The following is a 16,571-nucleotide window of genomic DNA, read 5'->3' as shown; positions in this document are numbered from 1 at the left end:
TTGACTATGATGCTGTGTTGACTATGATGCTGACTATGACGTTGACTATGATGTTGACTATGATGTTGACTATGATGTTGACTATGATGCTGTGTTGACTATGAGGCTGACTATGATGTTGACTATGATGTTGACTATGATGTTGACTATGATGTTGACTATGATGTTGACTATGATGCTGTGTTGACTATGAGGCTGACTATGATGTTGACTATGATGTTGACTATGATGTTGACTATGATGTTGACTATGATGCTGTGTTGACTATGAGGCTGACTATGATGTTGACTATGATGCTGACTATGATGTTGACTATGATGTTGACTATGATGTTGACTATGATGCTGACTATGATGTTGACTATGATGTTGACTATGATGTTGACTATGATGCTGACTATGATGTTGACTATGATGTTGACTATGATGCTGACTATGATGTTGACTATGATGTTGACTATGATGTTGACTATGATGTTGACTATGATGTTGACTATGATGCTGACTATGATGCTGACTATGGTGTTGACTATGATGCTGATGCTGACTATGGTGTTGACTATGATGCTGTGTTGACTATGATGCTGACTATGATGTTGACTATGATGTTGACTATGATGCTGACTATGATTTTGAAAATGATGCTGACTATGATGCTGACTATGAGGTTGACTATGATGCTGACAATGATGTTGACTATGATGCTGACTATGATGTTGACTATGATGCTGACTATGATGCTGACTATGATGTTGACTATGATGTTGACTATGATGCTGTGACTATGATGTTGACTATGATGCTGACTATGATGTTGAAAATGATGCTGACGATGATGCTGTCTATGATGCTGACTATGATGATGACTATGATGTTGACTATGATGCTGACTATGATTTTGACTATGATGCTGACTATGATGTTGAAAATGATGCTGACTATGATGCTTACTATGATGTTGACCTTGATGTTGAATATGATGCTGACTATGAGGTTGACTATGATGCTGACAATGATGTTGACTATGATGCTGACTATGATGTTGACTATGATGCTGACTATGATGCTGACTATGATGTTGACTATGATGTTAACTATGATGTTGGCTATGATCCTGACTATGATGCTGACTATGATGCTGACTATGAAGAGGAAGGGGAAAATAAATGGCGAGAGGTTGATGAAGGGAGCGAGGACACACAGTCAGTACCGGCAGAGGGAGGAGACAAGAAGCAGGAGGAAACACTAATGGTGTAACGGGAGGGACGGATGACTCAGAGCAAGGGTGTCAGGTGGTGATCTCTGATCACAGTATACAGGGCTAATACCAGCAGAGGACACAAACTGGCGCTGGCATAAAAAAAATAACTGGAGCATCGACCCGGTCTCAGCACAACCTGCAAGAACAGTGATCCAGGACCAGGGGGTTAGTAATTACCTGGTCGGGGTAGCCATGCCCCGTCGCTACGTTTAAACACTGATCCAGAGACAGGTCTAAAGTTTCACACTGAGGCACCAGACCTCACCGCAAGCTACAAATGTTGACCGTACTATGAGTTAAGATGGGAAACAATAACAACCTTAAAGGCATGCTCAAGTCAAGCGGCAACTTATGAAGAGTGGGAAGCCAATATTAATGTAATAGCCGATTAATGAGGCATGATCCCAGCAAGGCCCTGGGAGCTGGGATAGTGGCCTTATGGGTTTGCGCAGTCACAGACTGCTCAACAGTGCATCATAGAGACATTAAAGCATTGACCTAAACGTCCGATGGCCAGATGCTCGTAGAACAAAGCTGCTCTCTAATGCAACAGCTTTAAATATGTTTTGGTAACTATGCGGTGCTGGGGACACACCTACTACCCTTTCACACAGTTACACAATTACTGGGTGGATTATCAGTTTAGGAAGTCACCCGGGGTATAGTGGCACATGCTGAAGATTAGCTGCTATAGCCAGCGTTCAGGGAGCGACTCACAGGAAGAGATCAAACACCACTCCACAGAGAGGAAGCCATTTGAATGTGTGTGTGACGCTTGACAGAGCACTACCGCTCCATCCGATTCGGTCTCCACGTTTGTTGAAACAAACTGCTCCACAACAAAAGGGACATCATTTCCTCCCCGTGTTTTACATGTGCAACCCAGCTGCTGGGAGTCAACAGGAAAACAATGTAGCCACAGTTAGTTCACAAAGCAAGGGGTAAACGACTCACAAGGCTCTGGACAATATCATCGACACATTATGTAGACAACTTTTGTAAAGCAGCCACAATAGACCAGCCTTTTCCGGTCTCAGTTTATTATCAAATGACAAAGGCCATAGGCGTAGAAGCTACCCTCGGACTGTAAATATCAGGGCTTTTACAAAAAAAGCAGGTTGGCTTGGATTCTATGGCGCTTTTATGTGACTGTTCAAAGCAGCGCTTTAGCCCTGAGCTCATGTTTGAGAAAGATGAGGCAAAAGGTCTCATTCATATTCCATTCTGTGTAAATAATTGAGTTTGTGGCTACAGAAATAGGTCCTGTGTGAGTAACCATGGCTTGGCTTCGTTCTCAATCTTTAATGATTATGTGGCAGAAAGAGCATTTTCCCCCGTCAGGGCCCCTTGGAGAAGCCCACTTTATCAAGACATAAAACACACTTTTGAGACAAGAGACATACCCACGCACGCACACACAGCCAGAACTTCCAAAAAGGACCGTTTTGTCCTCCGTCGGGAACCACTGATAGTCATCGCTGACAAGACTGTGCGGCTAAAAACAGCTTTCATGTATCTGCCAAACCTCACTCTCGCTACGCAGCCCAATTACATCCCTCTGCTGTAATTCCTGAGGAATGTGCGGTTCGGAAGTCCGCCGTCTCACTCTCCCTGAGTTCCTGAAACAACACAAGGTCACCCCGTGCTCCACCCTCTGTCTTACTGCCTCCATATGGACAGGCAGAAGGTGCTGAGGATACGGGAGAAGAAGCATTACGATTGGTCCCAGAGACACACCGAGCGCCTGTATTCATTGGTTACCAGAAAGTTCAAACACAACATTAGAGCCTTTGAATGGGTCTCGGTAGCTGGTAGGTGGAACAACTTTGAAATGGCGGTCCTCTAAGCAGGAACAGAAGATATGTAGAGCGCTGAAAAGCTGGAGAGCAGAGATTGTGGTGGTACTCACCACACTAAAGGGGAGATGCTACTATACCCCACACAAGTACAGATGTCTTTAAAGTATTTGTAGCCTAGACCCCAACAAAACCTGTCAAGATGCCTTATGTGGTCAATAACTCACACATAGTGATGGGAAGCCACACAAAAAGACAAAAGGGTAACAGACTGCTTCAAAAGATGCCATGAACTCCAGAACATTCCGAGGAGGTTCGGAAGACTGTATATCTGTACGTAATGTCCAGGCCCGGGCAACTGGCTGGTAGGGTAGGTCATGTCTGGTATTTTACTAAGCCTTGGTGTTGGATGCGTTCTGGGAGACAGCCACGAGGCTCTATTTTCTCTAGAGGATATCCTGGCTCTGGAGTCTGGGAAGTCGGCCATCATTCCAGCCAGCCAATGAATCACTTGATTAAACAAATTATTGTCATCAAAGTCATCAAGCCTCACGCCTCCGGGCTAACCGGTTTAAGCATAGCATGACAATGCCAAGATTAAAAAATAAATGACCTTTGGCCCAGTCAGGGATGGGAGAAAACGGAGATATGATATACACACTATCAAAGGTGACAGATTGGGAAAGTGGATTTTCAATGAGGTCACTGGGGGCCAGAATTTGTGGAACGCCATCCACAAAAGTCTTGTTTGTTTTGGAGGCTTTCCTTGAAATGTTCCACCCATTAAGACTTTGCCGTTGCCTCAAAAGGAGAGTGAGAAAATTAGCGTGTCAGTGGCATTTGCATTTAAAATCAAAATGGATTCCATCTCACACGGTTCTTTAACGGCTCCTCCCCCCGTTTAATAAAAGTGCCCTCGTTCTCTCTCTCGGTAACGGGAGCGTTTCGGGACACTGGACATGGCTGGACACCTGAGTCAGAGATGGCACTATATCAGGTTTTGTTCAGCTCTATAAGTTATACAAGTGTACCGTTTTTCATGCTTCTATACCAGCGTGAACAATTTTCCAGTTTATCTACTGGACTATTTGGACAGTGTGTCTGCCACCACTGGCCTGGAGAATCAAACTAAAGCACATCTGAAAAGGGCCTTTCAGTCATGACAGGAGACGCAGGAAGACTGAGGATAATTGAATGTAGCTATTTTACAAAACACAAAAAGGTTTAAAACGTCATTGTACAACTGAACCAAATCTGAATAGGCTGCATTTTTCTGGAGAGCAAGAGAGTAAAACATAGCTGTGCCTTGGAGGGCAATTATTAGTTTGAAAAACATTTCCCTACGGTACGGTGTACCTAGACAGAGAACTAAAGTACTTCCTGTTTTTGTCAAACTGTTCCTATGACAACCACAACTCTTTGCTGAATATTCATGACTGCTCCATTAAATTCAATGGCAATGAGTAGAAACGTTTACACATGACCTCAGCATTTGGATGCGAGGTGCTATTTCGAAAGCCTCTAACGAATCTTTACGGAAGTGCCTCAAAACCCTCTGGAATCTGGGAGATTTCTCATGAAAACAACATGAAATTACAGTGTTGCACTGAATCAAGTCAGGGTTTATAATGGAAACACCAGATATTAAAGTGCATTTTTTCTGCTCGGCGGAGCACAGTACAGATTTCAATTAGGTGCTTTTTTAGAACCGATAAAACATGCTCGGAAATATGAGTGAGAACAGACGTGGGAAATGCGGCGTGTTGTTTTCCAGCGCAATCTTGGGAGCAGGATATCACGACCTCTTCATATATCCCCCATTTGTAGATAACACCCCACAGATGAAGCACATTCCCACTCGGATCCTTGTCTATACAGGAGAACAGAGCCAATAGGGAGAAGGAGAGGTTTCATAGGGCAGCAGATATACACAACAAGCTTGACCACAAACTATGAAACTCTGCGCCATTAAGATTTCTGTAACTTAGTGTGGCGGTCGTGTGCCCAAGTCCGAGCAAGGAGATGGAGAGTGTTGGTCAAAGTTTCTGTTTTTAATTAAGTGACATGAGAGTAACTCCGTGCCACATAAAATATGATGTGTACACCATCACAGAACAGGCAGTTAACCCACTGTTCCTAGGCCGTCATTGAAAATAAGAATTTGTTCTTAACTGACTTGCCTAGTTAAATAAAGGTAAAATAAAAATAATTAACTCTAACGATGTACGCTGAGAGTCGGGAAGCATGTTCAGGGAGTGTTTTAATAAATAAATGAAACCAACACGTAACACAAACAACGGACAGACATGACCCAGGAACAGAAACAATAACGACTGGGGAGGAAACCAAAGGTTTCTCAATCCGCAGGACGCCGACCAAGATGACGATCCTGGGGATCAGGAGCGGACTGGTCACCTCTGCTAAGGCGCGGGAACCTGTCGATCCAGCTGAGGCGCGGGACCATGGTGACCTAGAGCTCCGGAGAGAGCACACTTGACAGTACCCCGTCCCTGGCGCGTTCGGCTCCAGCTACAGGACCTGGGGATCTGGAGAGAACTGGTCGCCAGAAACCTGACGTACCGGCTGAGGCGTGAGAACCTGATGAGCTGGCTGAAACCTCCCCGGTTGCCTCGGTCGAGGCACGGGAACCTGTTCATCCAGCTGAGGCATGGGAGCCTATCGAGCCAGTTGGGGAATGGGAGCCTATTGAGCCAGCTGAGGCATGGGAGCCTATTGAGCCCGCTGAGGCATGGGAGCCTATTGAGCCCGCTGAGGCATGGGAGCCTATTGAGCCCGCTGAGGCATGGGAGCCTATCGAGCCCGCTGAGGCATGGGAGCCTATCGAGCCCGCTGAGGCATGGGAGCCTATTGAGCCCGCTGAGGCATGGGAGCCTATCGAGCCAGCTGAGGCATGGGAGCCTATCGAGCCCGCTGAGGCATGGGAGCCTATCGAGCCAGCTGAGGCATGGGAGCCTATCGAGCCAGCTGAGGCATGGGAGCCTATCGAGCCAGCTGAGGCATGGGAGCCTATCGAGCCCGCTGAGGCATGGGAGCCTATCGCCCGCTGAGGCATGGGAGCCTATCAAGCCCGCTGAGGCATGGGAGCCTATTGAGCCAGCTGAGGCATGGGAGCCTATCGAGCCAGCTGAGGCATGGGAGCCTATCGAGCCCTATCGCTGAGGCATGGGAGCCTATTGAGCCAGCTGAGGCATGGGAGCCTATCGAGCCAGCTGAGGCATGGGCTGAGCCCTATCGAGCCAGCTGAGGCATGGGAGCCTGTCGAGCCAGCTGAGGCATGGGAGCCTATCGAGCCAGCTGAGGCATGGGAGCCTATCGAGCCAGCTGAGGCATGGGAGCCTATCGCCAGCTGAGGCATGGGAGCCTATCGAGCCCGCTGAGGCATGGGAGCCCGGAGCCTATCAAGCCCGCTGAGGCATGGGAGCCTATCAAGCTGAGGCATGGGAGCCTATCGAGCCCGCTGAGGCATGGGAGCCTATCAAGCCCGCTGAGGCATGGGAGCCTATCAAGCCCGCTGAGGCATGGGAGCCTATCAAGCCCGCTGAGGCATGGGAGCCTATCAAGCCCGCTGAGGCATGGGAATCCGACAAACCGGCTGAGACCTCCCAGGTAGCTCCGGTTCCAACACCTGGACCTGACATCACCTCCAATACAAAAAAAACACTCCCTGATGCTTCCCTTTATTGAGTCGTCATTCTGTAACGATGTACGCTGAGAGTCGGGAAGCAAGTTCAGGGAGTGAGTGTTTTAATAAATAAATGAAACCAACACGTAACACAAACAACGGACAGACATGACCCAGGAACAGGAACAATGACGACTGGGGAAGAAACCAAAGGGAGGGACATATAAAGGGCAGGTAAGGAGGTGATGGAGTCCAGGTGAGTGTCATTGTGTGCAGATGCGTGTAACAATGGTGACAGGTGTGCGCCATAACGAGCAGCCTGGTGACCAAGAGGCCAGAGAGGGAGCACACGTGACAATCACATACAATTTTGAGGTTTCATCTGACCTCACTCAAAACAACGATCGAATGCGTTGCATGACAATAAGTCCAAATAGCGTTCCAAATATCAACGGGAGATAAGAGCATGCAATTGAACGTTTGGATCATTCATTTGTCATTTCATTGGAATGATTCAAAGCAGAAATGGCTTTTTTGACCCAATACAATGGGTATTTCTCTTGGCAACTGAGACTTACTGGGAATAGTGTTAGGCAGATGTGGGATCATGTGCTCAGGCCAAACACTTAACTCTCATTACTGTCCTAACTAGCCTAATCCAGCGCCATCCTGCTCGGCACATAAGTCTGCTCCCCCCCCACCCCCCACCCCTAAGTCAGACATCCTCTAGCATTCCTAGCAGTAAAGCACCAGACAGAAGGAGCCCCCTTCGCCAAAAGGGAGACCAAATTCACACTCTCCTCTTCATTTAAAGTGTAACCAGGCTGCAGGCATGGTAGTACAGGAAGGAAGCAGACAGGTTAAACACAGGGTCTTTTCCCTGCTTTTCTTTTCTTCGTCACAACCACAGAACCTCCACCACAGTCCTCTGAAGGAACTTTTCATTTGCTGAGCTAATTAAGGGGTGAGAGAGAGAGAGAGAGAGAGAGAGAGAGAGAGAGAGAGAGAGAGAGAGAGAGAGAAAGATGGGCTGCTTTATAAACAGTTACTGTTTTCAACAAAAACTTGACATTCGCGTTAAGAAAGGTGGGGAGTCACTAGTTTGTCAAATTGTGGCTCCTTACTGTCTACACATGCACGGTGGCAGGGGCCATAGTTAAACCACCGTCCATGTGCTGCCTCTCTCTAATGTGTTTCCCCAAGCCTAGAGGGCTGGACTTTGTCTTTAATAAAGACAAACTAATACACACACACACACACAACCTCAGCCTCATGAAAAATCCCTTCCAAAAAGTCAAGAGAAGAGAGGGTGGGGAGGGAGCTGTTCCTTTCAAACAAACACACACACGTCCTGCAGATGTCCGCGAGGCGTACACAAACACTCCCTTCTTGAGTGTCAGCAAAGCAGAGCGTTGGTGCTGCATCTCTCGTCTTAAAAAAAACAACAACATACTTTTCCGCTGTCTCAATATGGAATAATAATGCAACTGTTCTCAGGGTAACTTAAGACGCAGCGGTAATGACAAGCAGAGTCTTAGCCTTGGGGGTGGGGTCGACAAAGCAGGGCTGCGTGCGTGGCTGATGACAAAAGAAGAGCGCATGTGGACAGATGCTTTCCTTCAGAGGCCCAAGGAGCCCGGGCCTGCAGAGTCCATTAGAGATTGCATAACGCTTGGCAGATAGGGAGATTGAAAATGCTAACTTTGAACGGTAACACCCCTCACCCCGTTTGACCTAAAATCATGAAATTAGGTACATAGGTCCCTCTCCTTACAAGGAACAAATGTCTCGGGGACCCATAAGGTCAGCCATGATGGATTTTCCACCATTTAGAATTTTGGGCTAAACTTTTAAAACGCTACTCTTCTGGCAACGAATGACTGATCTGCACGAAACTTGAAGTGTGGCATCTATAGACAAAAGGTCTCTCAATGCAATATTTTTCCAACTCGTACCTAAAACCACAGGGCCACTATTGACCAATAAACGTGGGGTTGGTCTGGCATATAAATCAGTCAAGGATATTCATATTGTAACAACACAGTTGCAAACACTATAACTGGTGCTATAACGGGACAAAATGTATATTGACTCAGAGTGATGACATTTGGCTCACATGCTCAGGGATATGAGTCGAGCTAACCCACGCAATATCACAGACACCGCTGGCCTGATTTTGACAAAACTTGGGTGAATGATGAGTCTTGCCATAGAGATCTGGCATTTACAAAATTACACTGATTGGCCCAACAGGGGCGCTGCATCATTTGTGGGGGGCGACATGTTTACTGTTCATTCTTGTTTGTTCAATATTTCTTAAATGATAGATGATGCACTTTTTTTTTTACAAAAGGAGTATGGGATAAAGCCCTCTTATAGTCACTTTAAAAGAGACTGCGAGTCGGGTTCTAAAACTGCGCAGAGTCGGGGTGTACAGCTATTCAGGTCAGAACATTCAGAGAAGTTGCAAGAATCTACAGGTATATCAATAAAGTTGGTTGAAAATTGTATACCGTATCTAGAGGAATAGGAAATGGAAAAAGGCCTGGCATCGGTGGTTCTGGGTCTGCTAGTGAACGCAGTTTGTGTATTGATGTTGCTATTGTCTTCTTTAATACAGAAGCCAAAGACAGCCTCAGGTGTGGAGCTTGGCAGGAGTGTAGGGTGATCCAGCGGTCAGCTAGCAACCTGTGCTACTCGGGCACAACATTACTTCAAATCAGTGAACATAGAACAAATGAGGTGCTGTGGAGTTCTACCCTTGGATACATCTCCCCTGACCTCCTTGTTTTACGTTCCAGTGTTATTTAAGGGCACGGGATCATAAAGCATACAATGCACATCTATAAGCACATCATAAACATTGCTTTATTGCTTCATAGCATTATTGCAACTTAATGTAAGTATGTATGCATTTATGGTGTGCCTATACATGTGTAAATCCTGATGATATACAGTTTGTAAACAATCACATATTTTGTTATATACAAAGTGTATAGATAACCTCAAAAGTGGAATTGAATTTTTGTGTTTTTCCCACTTATTTACCTTGAATGTCCCGAGATTCCTTGGCCAATTCCATTTTTTGAGTTATTCCTTTGAGGTCCTGCATCAGACACTGAGACAGTGCTAGCCTCACATAAATCATCCATTTGAAAGGAGGTGAACACCCACGCTTCCCACCAATACCTGACAAATATTGACATGCTCCCACATCTGGCAACTAGCGGGAACCCAAAACATAGCTAGGGCCCAACCTTCTTCGCATCCGGGTTACTGGAAATAAAGAAAATCCCAGCGGGCATTATAAATCACCTTCGACTACGGCTCTGTCCAAATTGACACACTATTCCCGATACGTAGTGCACTACTTTTGATGAGGGCCCATGGAGCTCTGGTCGAAAGTAGTGCACTATACACAGAATAGGTTGCCATTTAGTCCCATGTTGCTCAGTTGGTAGAGCATGACACTTGCAACGCCAGGGTTGTGGGTTCAATTCCTGCGTGGGACCAGTATGAAAATGTATGCATTCACTACTGTAAGTTGCTCTGGATAAGAGTGTCTGCGAAAGGACAAAAATGTTAATGTAAATAGACAATTTGGGACAAAGACCCCAGCTGAAATGTCTTATCTGAAGGGTACAGTAATAACTGTGCTTGAAGGAGTGTGGTAATTAACTCCAGGTTGGCATTTTTTGTTATGAATCTTGCCCTGTAGGCAGCTCTGTAGAGTAGCTGGCACAGTCACAAAGTCATAAAATCTGTTTTTAAACATAACCCTAACCTTAACCACACTGCTAACCCTGATGCCTAACCTTGAATTAAGACCAAAAAGCTAATTTCCCCACAGGAATTTAAACAATAGAGCCAATTTTGACTTTGCAGCTGGCACATCTAGCGGAATTCACTCAGTTCTGCCTCCAGGGCAAGATTCATGACAATAAACGTCAACCTTATAATTAACACATAGATTTGCCTGGTGGTTATCAGCCAAACCACTTGATTGCCATGTCAACAGGGGTGCCAACATAGAGAATCAATGTCACGCGTCGAGTTTCATTGAGGCGGATATACGCCTCTCACTGCTGCAGGGTACACACAGATAGAGAGAAGCGATAGATTGATAGGGGGAGGGAGAAGGAGGGGGTTTATGATAGTCAAACATACATGGTGCTGTTGCAATGTATGTGTGTCGTTGCCATGCCCACAAAGCCATGGATCATACCTTGGTAGGCTACAGCCCAAAGGACCAAGGGGTCAAAGAAAATGACAGGTTGAGGGGCTCTCTTCACAACTGCCTGATGACAATGTTCTTCAAAACAACAAAAATACAAAGTAACATGGCCACTTTTGTGTTTTTGTGAGCTTTGACTTTCTCTCCAATAGTATCCAATGGAGGGTGACCCTATGAGTCAAGCAGACACAAGGGCTTCTGGATCTGAGGCTCATCTGTTAAAAACATGCCCTCTGGGGGTGACTTCATGCAAAACAATGACTCGTTAAAACCCTGGTGGCTGAATCAGCTAATTGGACAACCACTCTGAGAGGAACGGAGCCACGTGACAAGACCTGTAAAGCCACAGAGAAAGCAGTGGGACACTTTGAATAAGAGTTCAGTTATAACCCCAAATACACAAAAGACACAAATGCTCAATTATATTTTTCCAAGTCCATTCCAGCATTCTAGACAATTTGTGGGATAATCAGTGGGCCCCAATTATATTACCAAACATGAGGATATAGAAACCGCATGATCACATAATAGTAAGTTTGGATATCTATAATAAAACAAATTCCATACATGTCTCTAATATGTTTGGCTCTAATGCTGACTTTCCACTGTAACACCAGTGTTACACTTAAGCAATAAGGCCCAAGGGGGTGTGGTCTAAGGCCAACATACTAAGTCTTAAGGGCTGTTTTGTGCACGACGCAACGCCGAGTGCCTGGATTACAGCCCTTGGCCGTGGTATATTGGTCATATACCACAAACCCCCGAGGGGCCTTATTGCTATCGTAATCTGGTTACCAACGTAATTAGAAGAGTAAAAATACATATTTTGTCATACCCGTGGTACCAAGGCTTTAAGCCAATCAATATTCAGGGCTCGAACCCCCCTGTTTATAACAGTGTATAACACCCTTATGTTGCAATAGGGAAATGGTGTTTTGAGGACTAGTGAAGAGCAGCATCAACAGCATCGGCGTCATCAAAACAGTACGTCTTGTGTGAGGTGTTAAAGCTCACAGTTAGCTACTGTTATCTAAATGCCAGCTGAAAAGTACCAGTGGCCTGGCTTTGGCCCCACGCCGGAGTCATGGTCCAATGAGACACGGATAGAGCCCGTGTAGACGGGAACAGACAAGTCTGAGCCTTTTGGGTAATACACTAGGTAAACAACCTATTGTTACACTGCCATAAACAACTTATTTAGCTCTCACTAAAGTCTTTGTGAGCATTACAGTAGCTTATTGGGTTGCCTGGAGTTGTGTCTCACTCTGATAACCAAAACGGTCAACTGAGCTGGGCACATAACGGAACATAACGTAGCATAAGGATGTATATAACTAGGTTATACTTTCCTGGCTTAGTGTTTGAGTAGGCTAGGCACGTTTACGCAGCCAAAATGATTTTTGGAAAGGCTGCATGCAGCAATAGCGTTTATTTGCATTTCACAATAATAACCTATGAATTGGCCATTACATCTAAACGACAAAAAGCTTCGTAAATGGAACCAGGCTGGGTTTTATGAACTCCAAAGGCCAACTGATAACAGGTAACGTTAGCTTATAATAAGCAGTGATTTGTAAAAAATAAAATAAAAATGATTCTGGTCATTTCCATCAAGAAAGGTTTCCACTATTTTTGACCAGCAACCTGCCACGTACGTAGAAATTATAGTTTCGGGAAGATGTTCAAATACAGATATTAAACTAGACAAACTGTTTTAAAAAAAAGAAGAAAAAAAAGAAGAAGATGTATCTCTTCAAAGCAAACTCTGAACGTTGAAACATAGACAAACTTGACCGGTCAAAAAAAATGTAACATTGACTACAGTTCAAGAAATAGCTCTGTCCGGAATTAAATTCACATTGCTCCTAAATTGTAATATGACCGGCTACAATGTGCCACATTCAGGACAACAATGGGCTACAGTCACAATTGTTCAAGTGCGTTACAGTATAACGTACAAGTGTGAGTGGTCCCAGATTCAACGTTGTTTCCCCCCCATTCTAACGTTACCCGCAAGCAAATCGATATGGTTCACTTTTTTTTTAACTTACCCTTTCCCCCGAGAGAAAGGCCGTCATGCCGAGGGTCAAAATTATCCAAATGTTCCTCATTATTCCTTCAGTGAAATGTGTAGATACAGCCAAAATACCAAATCGTCTTCCTTCTCTCCCTTCCCTCTTCTGTTTGCGACTATCCCCCTCTCCCCTTGCACCCTCGCTCCGGTCCTTTGCGTTTCTCTCACTCTAGAGTGGAACACCGGATACGTGTTGCGTTTTCTTATTCCGCCACGCACTTTTCCCCTACCAAAAAAATATATATATATATATTTTGAGTCAAATTGCTGCGTAGGAAATTTGACTTGGTTGTTTCACAGTTGAATCCGGACTTCTATTCACTTATAGTACAGTTCCGTTAAACTCGCTACGATTCGGCCATTTCACACTTCACAGAAAGTCAACAGTTTGCAGAGAGAGAGAGTCGGGAAGAAAACACAGGACAGATAGTGCAATGATTGACAGTTACTCCGACCATATGGGTGCATCGTTCAAGCCAAGAGCATTGCCTATCTGTATATCACTACAACGCACTGCCATCAAATGAAATGTCATATTGGTTGCATCTAGATGTACTTAATCGACGTTCCTGTCATTTAGCAGGCGCGCTTATCCAGAGAGACTTTCAGTAGTGAGCGCATATTCTTTTAAGTAAAGTCCCAAATGGGTGTCGAACCCACAACTGTAGCATTGCAAGCACCAAGTTCTATCAACTGAGATACACGGGGACATGATATGCATAGAATATCACTTAATAGTTTACATAATGATAAAATATTGTTTAATGTTCCAGAAAAGTACAGTTACCATTAGTCAACTATAATATAATGTATCACCTTAAATTGTGGGTTATAATTATCTGCATCTTTTAAATCACTGCAGTCATGTCGTCAGGCCTTATCGTTCCCCTTTAACAACGTATTACTTTACTGAAATGACTGTGACAGCTTGAAATTATAATTGTGCTACTAACTGTTTTTCTTGATGGCCTCGATAGTCCAGTAGAGGATCATTTTAAGAAATGTTCCAGTCCGTCCATTTCTATAGTTAATTTCCATGCAAAGTCTCCCCCTGCTGGTATAATTCACTCCTAAAGAGATATGAAATGGGATCCAGTTTCAGTAGGCCTACGGTATGAATCCTACAATCATATCAAGCATAAATGACAGTATTTGAATCTTGAATGAGCACTTTGTTTCAATTGTTTGACATTCTCATACTGTGAATAGCAAACATGGCTTCTAACTTACAAGTAACCACGCATTCATACTTTGTATCAGACTATATGCTTGAATATTGCCTTTCTCGCACAAATCAAATCAAATTTGATTTGTCACGTATGCAGAATAGAACGGGTGTAGATTTTACAGTGAAATGTTTGCTTACGAGTCCTTCCCAACGAGTAAAACTTGTTTGTATAAAAATAGTAACCTGAGGAATAAAATACACAAGAATAAAGCTATATACAGGGGTTGTTTAACATGATTTTTGAATAACTACCTCATCTCTGTACCCCACACATACATTTATCTGTAAGGTCCCTCAGTCAAGCAGTGAATTTCAAACACAGATTCAACCACAAAGACCAATGCCTCGCAAAGAAGAGCACCTATTGGTAGATGGGTAAAAAATAAAACAAGCCGACAATAAATATCCTTTTGAACATGGTGAAGTTATTAATTACACTTTGAGTGGTATATCAATACACCCAGTCACTACAAAGATACAGGCGTCCTTCCTAATTCAGTTGCCGGAGAGGAAGGAAACCGCTCAGGGATTTTACCATGAGGCCAATGTTGACTTTCAAACTGTTAATGGTTGTGATAGGAGAAAAATGAGGATGGCTCAAAAACATTGTAGTTACTCCACAATGCCAACCTAATTGACAAAGTGAAAAGAAGGAAGCCTGTACAGAAACCAATATTCCAAAACATGCATCCTTTTTGCGAAAAGGCACTAAAGAAATACTGCAAAAAATGTGGCAAAGCAATTCACTTTTTGTCCTGAATACAAAATTATTGATTGTTCAGGGAAGAGTACCACTCTCCATATTTTTAAGTATAGTGGTGGCTGCATCATGTTAAGGGTATGCTTGTAATTGTTAAGCTGGAGAGTTTTTCAGGATAAAAAGTTAGTGACTGGAGCTAAGCACAGGCAAAATCCTAGAGTAAAACCTGGTTCAGTCTGCTTTCCATCAGACACTAGGAAATTAATTCACATTTCAGTAGGACAATAACATTAAACACAAGGCCAAATCTACACTGGAGTTGCTTACCAAGAAGACAGGGAATGTTCCTGAGTGGCCGAGTTATAGTTTTGACTTAAATCTGCTTGAACATCTATGGCAAGACATGAAAATGGTTGTCTAGCAATGATCAACAACCAATTTGTCAGCACTTGAAGAATTTTGGAAAGAATAATGGTCAAATGTTACACAATCCAGATGTGGAAAACTCTTAGAGAGTTACCCAGAAAGGATCACAGCAGTAATCACTGCCAAAGGGGATTCTTATCTAATCAAGATGTATTAATGTTTACATTTTCATAAATGTTTTACCCACTTTGACATTAACAGAGTATTTTGTGCAGATCGTTGACAAAATACATGACAATTAAATCCATTTAAATCACACTTTGAAACACAACAAAATGAGGAAGAAGTCAAGGGGTGTGAATACTTTCTGAGGGCACTGGATTCAGTCTTGTTAGTGTGCATAGAGTCAATGCAAGATAGGGTCCATGCAGATAGTCTGTGTAACCTTTTAATTTACATTTTTAGCAGCCTTATGGCTTGGGGGTAGAAACCGTCTTGGAGCCTGTTGGTCTGAGAGCCAATGCTCCTGTACCGTTTGCCGGATAGCAGCAGAGTGAACAGTCTGTGGCTTGGGCTGAAGTATTTGCCATTTTTCGGGCCTTCCTCTGACACTGTCAGATATTGAGGTCCTGGAAGGCAGGGAGCTCAGCCCCAGTGATGTTCTGGACTGTCCGAACCACCCTCTGTATCGATTTGCAGTCGAGGGTGGTGCATTTGCCATACCAAGTGGTGATGCAGCCAGTCAAGATGCTCTCGATGGTGCAGCTGTAGAACTTTTTGAGGATCTGAGGGCCCATGCCAAATCTTTGCAGCCGTCTGAGGGAGAAGAGGTGCGGCCGTGCCTTCTTCATGACTGTGCAGGTGTGTGTGGACCATGTTAAGTCCTTAGTGATGTGGACGTCTCTGACCTCCTCCCAGTAGGCTGTCTCATTGCCGTCGGTGATCAGGCCTACCACCGTCATGTTGTCAGCAAACTTGATGATGGTGTTGGGAGTCGTGCGTAGCCACACAGTCGTGGGTGAACAGGGAGTACAGAAGAGGAGAGGCAGTGTGGAGTGCAGTAGAGATTGCGTCATCTGTGGATCTGTTGGGGCGGTATGTGAAATGAAGTGGGTCCAGGGTATCTGGGATGATGGTGTTTACGTGTGTCATGACCAGCCTTTCAAAGCATTTAGGCAGGTTACCTTGGAATTCTTGGGAACAGGGACAATGGTGGTCAGCTTGAAACATGTTGGGATTAACGTCTGGGACAACAGAATCCTTGTCACCT

General features: G+C 44.4%; 1 protein-coding gene across 1 annotated transcript in view; it reads right to left on the bottom strand.

The window, feature by feature from the left end:
* The window catches only part of LOC135550063 (syndecan-2-A-like), a 37,593-nt gene extending 24,048 nt beyond the window's left edge, over positions 1–13,545 (bottom strand). The window contains exon 1 of the mRNA XM_064980524.1: positions 12,985–13,545. Within this exon, the coding sequence (XP_064836596.1) occupies positions 12,985–13,044 (60 nt within the window). The 5' untranslated portion in view covers positions 13,045–13,545. The remainder of the gene's footprint in view (positions 1–12,984) is intronic.
* Positions 13,546–16,571: the final 3,026 nt, after the last annotated feature.

The sequence above is a fragment of the Oncorhynchus masou genome, chromosome 12, assembly GCF_036934945.1.
Source record: "Oncorhynchus masou masou isolate Uvic2021 chromosome 12, UVic_Omas_1.1, whole genome shotgun sequence".
Lineage (NCBI taxonomy): Eukaryota > Metazoa > Chordata > Actinopteri > Salmoniformes > Salmonidae > Oncorhynchus > Oncorhynchus masou.
The sequence above is the reverse complement of the archived record's forward strand: the minus strand, read 5'-3'. Positions and strand labels throughout refer to the sequence as shown.